This window comes from Podarcis melisellensis (genome assembly GCF_964234715.1).
Source record: "Podarcis melisellensis genome assembly, chromosome: 11".
NCBI classification, from domain to species: domain Eukaryota; kingdom Metazoa; phylum Chordata; class Lepidosauria; order Squamata; family Lacertidae; genus Podarcis; species Podarcis melisellensis.
The window spans coordinates 14,845,476-14,862,948 of NC_138543.1; the positions used below are offsets into that span (position 1 = coordinate 14,845,476).

General features: G+C 42.0%; 1 protein-coding gene and 1 long non-coding RNA gene across 2 annotated transcripts in view; one reads left to right on the forward strand and one right to left on the reverse strand.

Moving 5' to 3' along the window:
• Nucleotides 1-17,473, forward strand: part of LOC309380719 — a 126,087-nt gene that overhangs the window by 17,238 nt on the left and 91,376 nt on the right. The window lies entirely within an intron of this gene.
• The window catches only part of MEGF10 (multiple EGF like domains 10), an 85,572-nt gene that overhangs the window by 15,110 nt on the left and 52,989 nt on the right, over nucleotides 1-17,473 (reverse strand). The window contains exons 11-15 of the mRNA XM_081930431.1: nucleotides 16,840-17,003; nucleotides 15,049-15,151; nucleotides 6,101-6,247; nucleotides 2,000-2,134; nucleotides 1,566-1,694 (exon numbers count right to left, since the gene is read on the reverse strand). Coding sequence (XP_081786557.1) covers nucleotides 1,566-1,694; nucleotides 2,000-2,134; nucleotides 6,101-6,247; nucleotides 15,049-15,151; nucleotides 16,840-17,003 — 678 coding nt within the window. The remainder of the gene's footprint in view (nucleotides 1-1,565; nucleotides 1,695-1,999; nucleotides 2,135-6,100; nucleotides 6,248-15,048; nucleotides 15,152-16,839; nucleotides 17,004-17,473) is intronic.

Genomic DNA, 17,473 nt, shown 5'->3' on the forward strand with positions numbered 1-17,473 from the left:
ACCATGACGGAATCCAGAGCGCACAGAAATGCTGTTTACCTTCCCGCAACAGTGGTACCTATTTATCTACTTGCACTGGTATGCTTTCGAACTGCTAGGCTAGCAGGAGCAGGGACAGAGAAACGGGATTTGAACCGCCGACCTTCTGATCGGCAAGCCCAAGAGGCTCAGTAGTTTAGACCACAGCGCCACCCAAGACAGGCTTTGGGATAATACATTGGAATGCTTTCAGTTGGGAGCAGTATGTGACAACTGGTAATCTGGCAATTTTTCTTCTTGTGTTGTCACACTATTATTTCTAGGTACCAGTTTGATGCCAACCTATCTCTCTTTCTCCCCTCTGCACCCCATTTTATTGGCTGTGTATTACTGTTATTGGCTGGATACTGTTAAATTGTTATTTAAAGTTACCTGTTTGTGACCAGGCAATATTAATTATGAACAATATACCATAAAGGGGAGGGACTTGTCATCTGAACCCTTAGATCCACTGAACCACACCAGCAAAACACATTATCAATGTGAATAACAGCCTTCATTGGAAGCCACTAATGAGGTTAGGATCACAGTTCTTTGCCTGGGGACTAATTTTTGTTTTCATCAGTTCTCCAATCAATAAGTCTTTCCATGTCATAGCTTTTTATTTATAGAACAATCAAGACAACTGTACTGTTGTTAATGAGTTGCTACATAGCTGTACAACACCACCCTGATATTTCATGAGAGGGCAGTAAACAAGTTAATAAAGAACCATTATGCACATTCAGATTTGATTTGTACAGATCTAAGGACTAATGCACAGTAGGGCTATTTACAGCAAATATACCGGTTTTTTTTGCTCTATAGGACGCACCGGCCCATAGGACGCCCATAGGAGGGGGAGAACAGAGAGGGAATTTTTTTTTCTTGTTCTCCCCCTCTAAAACAAGGTACATTCAATGTGCATTCACCCAAAGCCTCCGTCTCGCTGTTCTGGCTTGAGAACAGCCTTGCTAGCCTCTGCTAGCCTCAAGTCAAGCTGGTGGTTTCTTCTTTCATTCCAGTTCATAAAATAGCACAAGGAAGTTATGAAGATTGCCTATTGCTGAGCTGTTTAGAACGGTCACCCTATTTTCGTTGTATGCATTTAACATTTACAAAGAAATATCACTGACTGAACCATTTTCATTTCATGGGCACTTGTATACTCTCCCCCACCCCAATACATATGCATATAGAGAAATATGACAATTGATGATAACAGTTGGTGCACCAGATGAAGTGGATTCAATTCCTGAAAAGCATATGCTACAATATATATTTGTCACGCAGTATTTTTGTTCTATGCATAAAATGCCATTAATGATTGGGGGGGGACATTCAATATGCTATTGGTAGAATCTAAGCAACTGGCTGTGTTAGGAAGTCTGATTTCCCCCAAAAAGTGACACTGCCATGCAAAACTGATGTACTTTGAAGTACAAAAGGTTGAGATCTATTAGCGGTTTACAAGGGGGATAAACAAAACTAAAAGTTATATTAATTCCTGACAAAAACCTTAAAATAAATAAAATACTTGTACTTACGCTGAGAACAGTCACTACCAATCCAGCCAGGATAACATTGGCAAGATCTGTCAATTGGATTGCAGGTTCCATTGTTGGTGCATGTGCAAATTCCTGCACAATTCTTCCCAAATCTGCCACTGGGGCAGACTGTAAAAAGAAACCATAGAACTCATGAATATTCTGCACTCTTGCAGTTCATTTAGACCAATGATAATCAATATTTTATTTAGCTTCAGAATGGGCTTTATACACAGTAAGATTTTTATTTAAAAAAATACAAAGTGACTGTCTGAAAAATATAACTTTGACTGTAAACAGGCAAAAGGGAGAAAACATTATTGTACTCGGTGTGGTATTACACTACAGTGTATTTATTTATTTCTGGAAAATCATGTACCACTTGATTGTAAAAGCATCTCAAAGCAGTTTATGAAAATAATTGTGATTTGTACCTTCATTGCAGAGAGCTCCTGTGAAACCAGGTAGACAGTCACACAAACCAGTCACATGGTGACATGGGCCACTGCTGTGAACACACTGGGGGCAGGCCTGGCTACAGCGATGGCCATAAAATCCGGGAGAGCAAACTGAAAGCAGAAATATATTATCATATTCACCTTACATTGGTACATAACAAAGCCAAATCTAATACAGTTGCTTTCAGTTCACTGCTGAAGTCTTGAAAACATTTGAGAAATCTGATTTATGCAGGTCACCTGCTTCACAAAGGCAATCGCCCTAGTGGCACGTTAACAAATCTAATACTTTAATAAGTTTAGAAGAACAACTTAGTATGCATTGCGGTTAATCTAAAACAATTATTGCTGTTGATGCTGATGAATAATGACATATGTCTATAACAACAACTGCTGCTGCTATTAATATTTCAATGTAATGATTATACCATCACTCCCTGACTTGTAGTCTACGTGTCTGGCAAAACTGTATTGGTCATGGGGACGGGGGTGGTGCTGTGGTCTAAACCACTGAGCCTCTGGGGCTTGCCAATCGGAAGGTTAGTGGTTTGAATCCCTGCAATGGGGTGAACTCCTGTTGCTCTGTCCCAGCTCCTGCCAACCTAGCAGTTTGAAAGCATGCCAGTGCCCAAAGTGGCTGGGGAAATCCAGCCAGATGGGTGGGGTATAAATAATAAATTATTATTATTATTATTATTATTATTATTATTATTATTATTATTATTATTAGTTTGGATTTGATATCCCACTTTATCACTACCCTGAGGAGTCTCAAAGCAGCTAACATTCTCCTTTCCCTTCCTCCCCCACAACAGACACTCTGTGAGGTGAGTGAGGCTGAGAGACTTCAGAGAAGTGTGACTGGCCCAAGGTCACCCAGCAGCTGCATGTGGAGGAGCAGAGACGCGAACCCAGTTCCCCAGATTACGAGTCTACTGCTCTTAACCACCACACCACACTGGTATTATTATTATTATTATTATTATTATTATTATTATTATTATTATTATTATTATTATTATTTCATTGCAGATTTGTTAATAATAAAGCCATGGCATCTCTTTAATTGCCTCATGTCTTTTTTCTGGTGGGGAGGCAGACAATTGTTAATGATTATGATGAATATGGCACATGCAAACAACAACTTCAACAACACCATTCTAGAATACTGAATCTTTATGCTATTATTTGTTATGATTATCATTTGTGTAATATTTTTCCTCTCCAGTTGCACAGGGCTGAATCATTGTAACCTGGCAGTTCCTGACGGAACACAAGTTTAAAGTTCTGTTTCCAACTCAAGGGCAATCAAAGTGCAGACAACTATACACTGCTGCTTGCTTTTATTCAACTCAGGACTTTAAAAAACAAAGCAGTTCAATTCATTTTTATGCCAAATACACTAGCTCCTTCTTCTTCTTCGCAGATACATCACCATTTGGATTGCCAGAGGAAGAAAGAAGCTGTTGGGGAGAATTTCTCTCTTTACTCCTTCAGCTTCTCCTGGAATTTCTTTCACTGGCAAATTAGTATATTAAGCAATGCTTCAAGTTAAGTGCCTGTTGTTAAGCAGCAATTAACATTTACAAAGCTAACTTTTGCCTTTAAATAATTTGAAGTCATTTAGAAGTCAGCATGCCCGCCTGAGGGCATGCTTGAAACAGGTTGCCTGATCAAAACGGGAGTCCAGAGACCCTCATGTCTTTTCAATAAAGTAGTGGGCCAGTCCTATTATTTTCCTTCTTCTCCTTATAGTCCAAACTGGATTTGCGCAACTTAAGATGCCTAGGCGGTCTTGAAAAGCCTGATTCCTTTAAATATTCTTTCCGGTAATGTAATGGGGAGAGTCACTGCTTTGCATTATTATGGTGATGATACAACATCATTACACCAGTGTCTTTATATTAGCTAAACAATTAACTTTAGAGCCATTATAGATGGTGAGAACTGCTACTAGCCATGGAAACAATCCATCAAGGATGTCTGTAGCTTTAACAGAATATTTAACAGACTATTTAAAACACGATAAAACATCAACCATTAAAAACTTCCCTAAACAGTGTCTGACAGTAAAAGTCAGATAGTTGTTTATTTCCTTGACATCTGATGGGAGGGCGTTCCACAGGGCAGGTACCACTACCAAGAAGACCCCCTGCCTGATGAAATTCTTACATCCATTACTTTTCGCAGTATTAGGAGACAAGATATAAATCAGGGGTTGGGCATCCTTATCTGCCCCACCCACCACAGGTCACATTTGGGGCAGGGGGGTCAATCACATGACATCACAATGACATCAAGTGAATCGTTTTTGCAGAACACTGTGCACAGAGCTTTGTAAGCCCATGCCAATGCCAGCCGAGTGCTTTGCATAGGTGTTTGCACAGAACTTCGCATGTGGTGACAATCAGCTGACTGGTGGTGCCTGAAAACCACTTTTGCCCAAGCAGTGTCTTCACCTTCTCTATACCTAACATCACCAGGAGGAAAGGTAAAGGACCCCTGGATGGTTAAGTCCAGTCAAAGGCGACTATTGGGCTGCGGCGCTCATCTCGCTTTCAGGCCGAGGGAACGGGTGTTTTTCCAAGGGCAGCTTTCTGGGTCATGTGGCCAGCATGACTAAACCGCTTCTGGCGCAACAGAACATCATGACGGAAACCAGAGCACATGGAAACGCCGTTTACCTTCCCGCCGCAGCGGTACCTATTTATCTACTTGCACTGGTGTGCTTTGAACTGCTAGGTTGGCAGGAGCTGGGACAGCACAACGGGAGCTCACCCCATTGTGGGGATTCAAACCGCTGACCTGATCAGCAAGCCCAAGAGGCTCAGTGGTTTAGACCACAGTGCCACCTGTGTCCCTTATCATCAGGAGTAGGACAGGTGGGTATGGCTTTGCCAAAATGGCCTTGCAGGCCAAATGTGGAGACTTGATGGGCAGGCCAAAGGTTCCCCTCACTGTTGTAAATTATCTTGGCAAAAATCAAGATTTGTATATGTAATTTGTTGTATTTTTGGTGTGTTTTTCCCTTAGCCCTCTTCCACATTTCCCCCCAGAAATAACCGTTCTCTCAATGTGTCTGAATCTGTCCTACTTGTCTTCCAACTAAAACAAAGCCAAATATTATGGATCTGCACTAAGGATGCCAAAAACCACTTCCTCGTGAATCAGCCGAATTGTACAGGAAGTCGCTGTGCTAGTTCCAGCAGCTGCCAGGAGCATTCCACCTAGAACTATGGTTGAACCATATGGCAAACAGCTTAGAAATGTTTATAGCCCCAGCATGGGGTTGCTATCAAAGAGAGGTTTCTCTCCCAGTAGCTTTTATGTGGGTGGTACAATGTTTGGAACAATCCTAACTTTTTTATTCCCCCTCCCCCTCCGTTTTACAAGGGCGGTTGGCAATAGTTTCTGCGACCATATGCATTTTCCACAGCGTCAGACACCAGTCTTGTTGGATGTTGGGTAGCTGGATAGATAATTTTTATTAGTAACAGTGGAAGTGCATATTGTGCAAATTTTTATTAGTAACAGTGGAAGTGCATATTGTGCTAATTACAGAAAATCGTAGTACTTAGCAGTGGGTTCAATTTACAATAAGGTAAAAAAGAGGTAAAGGACCCCTGGACAGTTAAGTTCAGTCAAAGGCGGCTATGGGGTGTGGCGCTCATCTCGCTTTTCAGGCTGAAGGAGATGGCATTTGTCTGCAGACAGCTTTCCGGGTCATGTGGCCAACATGACTAAACCGCTTCTGGCACAATGAAACACTATGGTGGAAGCCAGAGTGCACGGAAACGCTGTTTACCTTCCCGCAACAGCGGTACCTATTTATGAACTTGTGCTGGTATGATTTCAAACTGCTAGGTTGGCTGGGACAGAGCAATGGGAGCTCACCCCATCGTGCAGATTCGAACTGGCAACCTTCCGATTGGCAAGCCCAAGAGGCTCAGTGGTTTAGACCACAGGGCCACCCCCGTCCCTCAGTAGTTTACAATACTACTAGTAGTTTAAAATACTACAATTCAGCGTTATAGCACAGCCATAGTAAATAGAAGAACAAGAGATTTAGAAGCTTACTTCTTTGGCAAGTGGTGCCTCTGTAGCCAGGTGCGCATTCACAGATCCCTTCGTCTGGTGAACATGATGCTCCATTTTTGCAGTAACAGGACAGTGAACAGTTTGGACCCCAGTGTCCTTCAGTACATACACTGTCACAATGCATGCCTACAAGTGTACAAGCAGACAGAGCTGTCACGAACCGCACTGGAGGAAAACTCTCCAATCAAAGGTATCACAAGCACGAGGCTAACACTGCACAGCTATCAGAAGGAAAATGATGCAAGGAAGAAGCATGCAAAGGCGTTGTTTATTCTGCAGTGCCTTATGCAACATATCAGAATACATTCAAATGGTGTGTTTTTAAGATAATATGTGTTGTACGCAATTCCGCCATTCCACTCGTGCAACAGACTTCCACTCATACAATGGAACTTTCCTCTTCTCTCTCCTGCAGTCCCTTGTGTACCCCCAAAGCTGCTCTGAAAGGTTAGGGGGATCCTCTATAGCTGATTTGGACTATGTAAGGGGAGAGGGGAGGAAGTGTCATTGCATTAGTGGAACGCCGCTCGCACTGTGTTGGATACAACCTGATATATTTAGAAATACATACATTATGGTAAGATAAGCATTTAAACAGATATTTTGTGTATTTAAGTATATATATTTATATATTTTATGTATTTAAGTATATATATTTAAGTATATAGTTAAATATGAATTTTCACATGGATTATTATTAACTGCAATTAATGCAGGAATGGCACAGACTGAAAATAGAAGGACATTTGTTGTTTATCCAGAAAAAAACCAGTCATTTTCTTCCTATCTTTTTCCAGCCCTGTCATTCCATTGGGGGAGGGGAACCGAGTTTAGTTTCAGATTATTCTTTTTCTGTTTTGAATGAGGAAAATCTGAAGGCAACAGCTACTGAAGAAACCCACTTATGTACTAAATTCAGTGCTTTTTTCTAAAAACAAAGGTTTAGGAGTACTCTCATTTTGACTCAAGAAAAATCACCATTTTATAGTTCAAAACGGGGAAAATAAAAACAGTAAATGGACAAAAGTACAAAGATTCACAAAATGTTTAGGGGTATGTGTACCCCTGTGTACCCCCAGAAAAAAGCACTGGTAATCTGGTTACTGCTAGGTTTCCTGCCCAACTGAAATAAGCGCAGTACAAGACTGATTCAAAATGCTAGCAATGCTAAGGACCTTGGTCATTCAATGTTTCGCCTCATTGCTTTTTGCAAGAGTTTATACAACATGGGCAGAACTCCAGCACATATTCTTCTTCTTTGGTGACCACTCGTAGCCGAGTAAGATTGTCTTCCACGTACATGGTCTGAGCAGTGAGTCCATAAGTGACTGTGGAGGCCAGTTCTGGATCCACAGTAACACAATAATGGCTCATAGGAACCATAGGTCTTTTCACCCCTCTTTTACAGTTAGGAAAACTAACTCCCTTGATTTCTTTGTTTTTTATTACTTCTCAGAAGTCTCCTTTCATGTCAAATGCCAGTCGGAATCCACTGCAGCTCTCAGACCTTATTGTGTCTACAGTGCTTTCTATTATCAATTGACTTATTATTAGCGTACAGCTACTGAATGAATCATTCGGCTAAAGAAAAAGGGGACTAAATCCAGAAGAATGACTAGCTTTGTAAGTATTTCATGAAAAATGTGCTTCAGCTCCACTTGCTATTAGACTTCTTAAACGAGCAACTCAGGAAAACAGACTCCCCCTCCCCCCCCCCGGTTTTTGCACAGGAAGCTTTATTTAAATCACCCCAGAGTAATTATTTTGCACAGTTTGCTGAAGAACTGGGAAAGACTGCAAGACAATTCATTACTGTGGCTGCCTGTACAATACACAGTCCCACCCACCTGCTCTATAGGGGATGAGTCCTGTCTGAGAAATATTTCCTGTTCGATGGAAGAAAGGTGAATGCAGGTCAAAACCTTTGCAACTTTGACCCTGACGCTGACTTAAGGCTGTCAGAGAAGCTGCTACAGAGGCAACTGTAGTGGAAAATGCGTCACACTGAAATTTGACAAGAACTCAACAACTAATTTTGCACAGGATGCTGAACAACCATAAAGGGACTACTTTTCCTGAGTGAATGCGCAAATTTGAATGGAATTTGAACTGATTGCCAAGACACAGAAGACTCGTTATGCTATCAGCATTTTACAAGCTGATTTTTGTCTGCCTAGCTAACGAGAGTTTTCTGAATCAAGACACAAAGTACCTTATTTTTCAACAGCTTAGAACAACCTTTTTCAACTTGTAACCTAAACAGAGGCACCTAGATTTGCATCTGAATGAGATTCCTAAGTGAAAGATACTGAGGCCCCTTATATGCCACTGAAAGCTGCATGAACGCAGCACCTGAAAAAAAAAAAAACATGAACATGCTGCAAAGTTCTAAAATACAGGCTCAGATGTAGGAATTCATGTGCATATGCTTGGAGGAGACAAGTGAAAACAGCTGAGCAAAAAAAATGGGTCCAGTAGAACCCAGTAAAGAAAAACTAGTATATAGCCCCCACTTGCCTTTTTACTGGTTTCCACCTGACTTCTCCAATGGCCATGTGTTAAGTTGCACGTTAGTAAGGTGAATTGAAAGAGTTCTGGGCAGTCAATGTGGCATATTTTAATGAATTTTAAGTAAAAATGGTTCAAAGGACATATGTTTAAACATATTATAAGACATACATGCTCAGCCCAGTTTCATCTGGTTGAAGTTCATGGCTGCATTTGCATGTAATTCTGAACAGCTTTTACACCCCCCCTCTTCCCCTTCTGGCACAACCATGAGAAGTATATGGACATCTATGCTTCCATTTTTATTAATCACGGTTTTGTGTTACATCCAAACCGTAAACTGTGGTTTATTTTAACTATTGTTTGCAGAAGCAAGTAGGCTTAAAAGTGCCCCTGCCATAATAAGCCTACAGTACTGTGTGAGGTCATCAGCCAGTGCTAACTGCCATCATCTTAGTGCAAAATCCTTATTCTTACAGTAATAATGAAATTTCCACACAAGCCGCTATTAGGAAATGAATGATTTGATCCTTATGTACCAGGATACTTTTCATGAAGACTGGCTGTCTTTTCTTTCTTTTAGTAATTCTAACCCTGGGAAGCTGAAGCCCCTTAATTCTTAGAATTAATTTTGGAGGGCTTATCTAAGCTAAGTTTGGATGTTCAAAGATTACAGAAGTCATATGTAAATATGCAGAAAATGCAATACGGAAAGACCAGTTGAAGCAATGTACATGCTCTGTGACACAGATCGGAGTACAGTGGAACCTCAGCTGTCTAATGTAATCCGTTCCGGAAGACTGTTCGACTTCTGAAACGTTTGACAACCGAGGCGCAATAGGCGGTAGGCAATTTCAATGGAGAAAATCACCTCAGAAGCCGTTCGACTTCCGAGGTGCGCTTGAAAACAGAAGCATTCACTTCTGGGTTTTCGGTGTTCAGGTTCTGAATCATTCAGCTTCCGAGCCACTCGAAAACCAAGGTTCCACTGTATATAACAAAGTATTTGACTGTTATTTTTGTGTTGCCATTAAAGAAATATAAATGAACAAGCTTCATAAATTACCAATGGAAGTTGTTGTGCTTTGGTAAGCCAACTTAAGACAAGTTCAGACATTACAACAAGCTGCGGTTAGTTACAAACAGAAATGAAAGAGTCTTACATTCACACAATACACTTAAAGCACATTTGAACCACATCACTTTCCCCAAAGAATCCTGGGAATTGAAGTCTGTTAAGGGTGCTGGGAACTGTAGCTCTGTGAGAGTTGAACTACAGTTCTCAGGATTCTTTGACGAAAGCCATGACTGTGAAAGGGGTAGAAATGTGTTTTAAATGTATAGTGTAGGTGTTGGCTGTCACAGCTTATCAGTCCGACTGAGAGAAAACCTGTTTGTGTGTATGCACATATACAGCTATCCTGAATTTTTCTCATAAGTTTAGGTTCTTGTCCATAAATATTAATCTATTATATTTATTTTATCTCTGGATAGCTCACACAGAAAATTTCTAAGAGAATTTGTATCTGCAGCAGACGTGTGCATGCTCAGATTTTGAATAACAAATGTCAGCAAACAGCTCTGCCTTATTTTTTTGAATGATTTAAGACTGCAGACAACAGAGCTGCGTGGGTAATTTGCATGCAAGTCTACCGACACAATTTTAACTAAAATCAATATGAATAATGTATCCAGGAAGCTCTGAACGGTTAAAATGTGCCCTATGAAACAAAAGAATTATGAATAAGTTGGTACGCAAATTTCATTCTTGATAAGCAGATTGGTAAGGAAAAGTTTTTGCCAGGATAATGGACAAAGAACTCTTTGACGGCCTTTGCAAGTTGCTAGGCAATAGCTAAATGGTCATGATAAACTTCAGCTAAGCAGCTCTGAAGAAATCCTCATGCATTTAATGCTCAAAGGACTATGCCAAGTGTTTCACATCTAAATTAGCATTCCTGCAGCATCTGTAATTGTGTGAAAGAAGTAAATAATCCTTTGAGTGGTAACATCTATGTTGTTATAATGTTATATATATTAAGACTTTAATTATACACACACCTACAAGGAAGGAACTGTCATTGAACTCAGTGGGGTTGACTTATGAGCTGGCAAATATAGGATCGTGTTGTGAAATACTTTTAGTAATGCAACAGTGTGATGTACTGCACTGAGGCTATGGAACATAACATCCAGGCCAACAACACTGACCCCAAAGGAGAACCTATCCCAACACTGGGACTCAACTCTCCACACCTTCATTGCTGTTGCAGACCCAGTAACTAGTTCACACTGACAGCTAGTAGATTGAATATCAGGAGAAATTTCTCATACTGAAAAGCCACAAAACCAACATTTCCAACGGGCCAGTTCCTAGGGGCTGAGGTCCCTATGGGCTGACCCGCCCAATAAAATATTTGAGGGGGTTGCCCCTCCAAAAGTTGATGGGCATTGCCATTCAAATGGTGTGCATGCACCATGTCCTGTGATTGATTATGTGGGCAGGGCTTACCTACCCCCCCCCCCCAAATATTCCATTCAAGTTGGCACCTCTGATGTTGTTCACTGTTTGTTCACTATGCATTTTGACAGCTCTCATGATTCCATAACCAAATTTTGCATGGTAGTTCTTGGGATCAAGGAGCAGGTTTTTCATCTATGTTTGGATACAACTGGATGCTATTTTGAATCAAAACTGTGGACTGAACATTTCAAAACTGCACTGATTTTAACCACTGATTTTCACACTTTTTTTGTTTTTTAAAATTTTCAAGCAACACTATGTATGAAGATGCTAATACAGCGAAGCAAAGAAAGCCCTACACTGAAAACTATAGTTACCCCCATTAATTTATCCCCAGAATATTTTTATTGTGAGCAATATTTGGTATTTTCTGCTATATGCTCACAGGAACTGTTTCATAGTGCTCTAACTCCTGATTAACACATCCGAAGGTGTAGCCATGTTCATCTGCTGCAGAGATAGATAGATATAGATGATAGATAGATAGATAGATAGATAGATAGATAGATAGATAGATAGATAGATAGATAGATAGATAGATATAGATGATAGATAGATAGATGAAAGAAAGGAAGGAAGGAAGGAAGGAAGGAAGGAAGGAAGGAAGGAAGGAAGGAAGGAAGGAAGGAAGGAAGGAAGGACCTGTAGAACTCAGTGCACGGTCTGAGGCCATCCCCCTTGATGGAGCTAAGCCTGTCTAGGTTTGGGCAAATGCCGAGGAAACATATGTATATTGCCTTAGGCTTCATGATGGAAGAAAGGCAGAATATAAAGACTAAGAAAATATATAAACGCATGTGTTGAAATCAACTTCATAAGTCTTCTGGCATAATAAATCCATTAGTTTTGAGGTGCTACAGAACTCTTGATTTTCCTGATAAAACAGTTATTGAGGTCAATATGCTTAGTTTGAGGTCTCAGAAAATCTTTTACAAAAAGTTTCAACACCTCTTCTAACTCCTTAAAGCTATTTTCCTATTAAAGTAAGGGCAGGCACTCAAGGGAACACAGGTGCATCCTTCAGAGAAAAACTTCAGGAGAGTATTCTCAAGCAGAACAACGCAGGCACATAAAAAAACAAAACAAAAACCAGAGTGCAGTGTGAGTGTGTACTTAAGCAAGGAGCTGAGGCAGCTGGAAAGGATAATTTAAGAGAAAGAGAAACTCAGTGGAACTGCCACAAGGAGAGCATGGAATGGTATGAAGGGAGAGGCTTAAATAGCACTGGTGAAAGAATGGTGTCGACTGAAAACAAAACAAAGTCACAAACTCACACAAAAAGTGTGTGTCAGAGGTCCATGTGTTGCTAATTTTAGAACCTGTATCATTTCAGAGGCCACAAACTGCAATTCCTTTGCTTCAATTTGCAATGGGTTGCAATGGGTTGAAGAGCAACCTTGTACACAAACAACATGAAAAAAGGTGCACTGCTTGCAAATGAATTGGAGGGGGGGCTAAGTATTGGATTGGTGGTCCAGCAGCTTGCTGCTGTGTATCTACTTCAGCACTAGTGGTAAGGGCACATGCTTTTATCAGGTCTCTCAATCAGGATGCAAAACAGTGATGTGATAAACAAAAACAAAAATCTTACAGTAGACAAACACAGAGTCCACAGTCCAATTTGCTGCCTTAAAACAGACAGGACTAATCCATAAATCAGTATTACAGTCTGCTATGCTACCAGTGTTTATAATGCCTCATAGTACACTAGTAAAACTTCATAACTGGAGACCTAACATAAGTTTTTAAGTGCTCTTGCACCAAAGTTATCAGCAAGCCCTGACATTTTCCACAAAATGTCACAGCACAGCAAAAAATAATGTGCCATGACCTGTAAAATGCTTCAACTCTTTCTACAAAAACCTGTGCTTTTCATAACGGTTTAATGGAAAATCCTTGTCAAACAGAGTCCAGATTTGCTGATCTTACAGGCATACTTTGAAGCACGACATCAACGTGGCTGCTTTTGGAAGAGGTGAAATTGTTCAATGAGGACATAAAATCCCAACCCTCAAATCCACACCGGCTTGCTGAGAGCCAAGTCTGGTGTACGCCGTCAGGACAGAGATGGGGAACTTGTGGCTTGCCAATTGTTGTTGTACTTCCTTTACCATAGTCCTAGCCAACAGTGGTAAGGGATTATGGAAGCTGTAGTGTGACATCTGGAGAGCCACATGTTCCTCATCCAATTTAGAGCATATGACTAGGACCAGAGAGATTCAAAGATGAGATATTATTAAAATTTGCATACTGCCCTATACCCGTAAATCTAAGAGTGGTTCACAGGATAAAATTACAATATAAAAAACACAAAATGCATCATAAAAATAAAAACAGAAGCAACCTAATAATCCCCCTTCCCACAACACATATAGAAGGGCATCGGATATCAATTAGCTAAAGGCCTGGTTAAAGAGGAAGATTTCTGCCTAGCACCTAAAGGTGTATAATGAAGGCACCAGGTGAACTTCCCTGGGGAGAGCATTCTACAGATGGGGAGCCACTGCAGAGAAGGCCCCGTTCTCATGTTGCCACCCTCTGGCCCTCTCGTGAACACAAAGAAGGGCTTCAGAGGATAATCTCAGGGTCAGGTAGGTTCACACCACATTTTCTATTACTTGCATTCAAGCCATATCCCTATCTGCTTAATTGCCCCTAAGTTCTTGGTAAACCAGGGAGCTGAATGGATGCCCCATGTCAAGAGCCAGTGAACTGCAGCCAGCCGTCTTCTCAGTGAAAACCCTTCTGGGCTAACTATGCCCATCCAAAGTGGATCTTTCTGGGCAGTGGGCAGGAAGGAGTATAAAGGACTTCCTTTTCTAGCTGAGTCTTGCTAAGGTAAATAGGTCTTCCTGAGCAATGGTGTCTTCCAGTATTCCCGGCTGTTCTGTGGTCCTGATTCGTGGCTTGTTCTTTGGTCCTGCCTTGCTCATCAGTTCTCACTACTAAACTGTCTCATGGCTCCTGACAGGAACCATGCCAAGGGAAAACTCATTGACGGGTCTCAGAGACTCCCATCAGATTCTATCAACCTCTAAGAGTGGACCATTATAATAGCCCACCACTGCTGTAGAGGGAAACAGTTAGTGCCAGCCACCAACTCACCAGGAACCAACTCACTCACCGTAACATTCAGTTCCTGGAATAACCATGAGTTTATCTGCCATTACGGAAAAGGAGTAGAATCCTTGTGCTCCATGAACAGGATTATTTATGTATATTTAGTACATTTATATCATGGTTTTCTTTCCTCATGTAACTCAATAGTGGCATACATAGAATCCCCAGGTGATCGCCTATCCAGGTCCTCAGCAGATGCAGTCTGTCCTACAGCTACCTTACTTAAAAGAGGCAAAGGAGAGAGAAAGTACCCCTTTTGTACTGAAAGTCACTCCCTCCTGGTTTCATTTTGCCCCCTAAGATACTGTTTTACTTTTGGGGCAAACAGGGAGGTGGCAATTTTTCATTTTAAAAACTGGCGCGAGCCCCTGATCAAGATGGGAAACCTATTTTGGATCAGAGACCCATGACTCTATTTCCCCAGCAAATATAACTGTCCTGGTTAAGTATGCTGGTTTCAAACCATTTCCAACATTTTGTGTCATTTGGTTCTTATACTTGTTATGTACAAGCAATAGTTGTTGTCCAATGAATAAACTGATCTAGATCTTATCCATTTACAGCACGGTTAGGTAACCTTTGGTCCTCCAGATGCTCTAGACTACAACTCCCATCAGCCCCAGCAAACATGGTCAATGGACAGGGATGCTGGGAGATGCCATTCAGCAACACCTGGAAAGCCAAAGGTTCCCCACCCCTGATTTAGAGAACAATGGTAAAACCCTACCATACTTTGGATGCTGCTGTACTATTGCCCCACTCATTTCAAATGTACCTGACCATCCTGGGAGGCAGCGACAATAGCCAGTAGTGGGATGACAGCCATCTGCATGGCTGCAGTCACAGCGCTCTGAACAGTCCAACCCGTATGTGCCATCCTGTCAGAAAAAAAGAAGACAAAATAATGCTGAATGTAAACAGTAAATTTTAGATGGCATTGGTATGCAAGTGGTTTAGAGCTTCAAATTTCTGGGCTCCAATTGATGGGATAAAAAGCAATTCCTGGCTGCTTTCCATATATTTGTACAGGGAAAGGACATCACTCAGTGGCAGAGCAATTGCTTTGGATGCAGAAGGTCTAAGGCTCAATCCTCAGACTCTCCAGGTGGGGTTGGGAATGTCCACTGTATGAAACCACGGAGAGATGGTGCTAGTCAGCACTGACATTACCAAGCTAGATGGAGCAATGGTCTGCCTCAGCATAAGAAAGCTTCCTATGTTCTTATGTTTTTCCCTAACGGGCCTTAAAGCAGTTCGGAAGGGGGGATTTTGATCAGGGGAAACAGCATGGGGTCCTGATCTAATCACTCTCTCATTCATATAAACGCACACTAACACCATGGCTAGATTTAAAAGAAATTAAAAGAGGTGTACGATGTTGACTGGGACACGGGTGGTGCTGTGGGTTAAACCACAGAGCCTAGGACCTGCCGATCAGAAGGTTGGCGGTTCGAATCCCCGCGACGGGGTGAGCTCCCGTTGCTCGGTCCCTGCTCCTGCCAACCTAGCAGTTCGAAAGCACATCAAAGTGCAAGTAGATAAATAGGTACTGCTCCAGCGGGAAGGTAAACGGCGTTTCCGTGCACTGCTCTGGTTCGCCAGAAGCGGTTTAGTCATGCTGGCCACATGACCCGGAAGCTGTACGCCGGCTCCCTCGGACAATAAAGCGAGATGAGTGCCGCAACCCCAGAGTCGGTCACGACTGGACCTAATGATCAGGGGTCCCTTTACCTTTAAGATGTTGACTGGATTATCTAGCTACAAGTTTATCTTTGCCACCAAAGATTAACTGTCGTAAGTACACCTCCCCTATACTTAGGGGAGTGCAACCAGTTTGCCCACACTAGATGGAGTGTGTATAGAAGTCCTCGGCTGTCAGGACAACCACTCTTGGCCTTACTGATGTGGTCTAAAGGAAAACAGAGCAATACGTTTGTCACCAGGAGGTTGCTGCAGGAGGAGCCAGAAGGGAGCATACAAGCCGCCATTTGACCATTTTAGGGACTCCACTCCAGATTTGTGTAGAGTTTACTCCTTAACCTTTTGTTTACCTGAAGATACCCTACAAGGCAGTTTTAGGTTCAGGATCAGACTTTTCCTTCTCCTAGATGGGCTACCTTTCCAGGTTGATGAGCCCCATCTGCCCCTCACTTCCCTCTACAGGACAAGCAGATACCACCTTCTTAATCACTTGACCTCAATCTGCCGGAGCCTGTCTTTGCATGCAGGGAAAATCCTTAACTCATTGAAGGTTTAAGACCCATTGGCTACTCTCACCTGGTTTAGCTGGCCAGTCAAAGCTGTTTCCCAGGGTGCGGCCTCTGTTGCATGCTGACAATTTTTAGGAACCACAGGTGATAGCGGAGTGCAGGGTGGGGACCAAAGGTGGACAAAACTACCCCAGAAGGAAGACACTATGTCTCCCACCAGAGGTATTACCCCTCCCCTAGCACTCCACACACCCCTTTAAACAGTGTAACATCTTAGATTTAGCAGCACAGTTTAAACATTTCTATGAATATTGAAACTCACAAACCCCACCTTTTAGTGGAATGTGTTTAATTACCTGGCAAGGGTATTCACATTTTTCTCCTCTCCATCCTGGAGCACAGGTGCAAGTTCCATCCAGAGTATTGCATGCCCCTCCGTTAAGGCACTGGCATGTTAAATTGCAGCCAAGACCCCACGTCCCACTAGGGCAGTTTATAGAACAGTCAACTCCATGCCAACCTACCACAATGAAAACAAAACAGCTCTTTTCAGTAGAGAGTTCTAATTTTCAAATTCTTCCTGCCTATTTCTTCCAACAATCAATGTCAGATTTCAGGGGATGCTTAGTGCCGTGCAATCAATGGGCTCCCTTTCTGAAAGATGGCCACAACTGTCTTTTCCCCCTTCTTATATTCTGCTGTCTTTGCAGTGGCACCAACAGTGCCACTCATCACCCTGCCTGCAGACTTCCTGGGTGGGATTTTAGTGGATGGTGGGCAGCAGTGCCATAACTGAATCAGAGTCAAGCTGAACGCCTATCCATGGTGGTCTCCCACCATTTTAATTTACCTGTAATGCAATGTTCTGGCCTATAGATAAGGGAGGGCCAAATTCCCTTATGGACATCTTTCTGGGAACTACATGTCCGGGGACTGCAGGTCTGAGAGGCAAAAGCAGGCAGAGCAATAAATGTGACTTTGTACAATAGG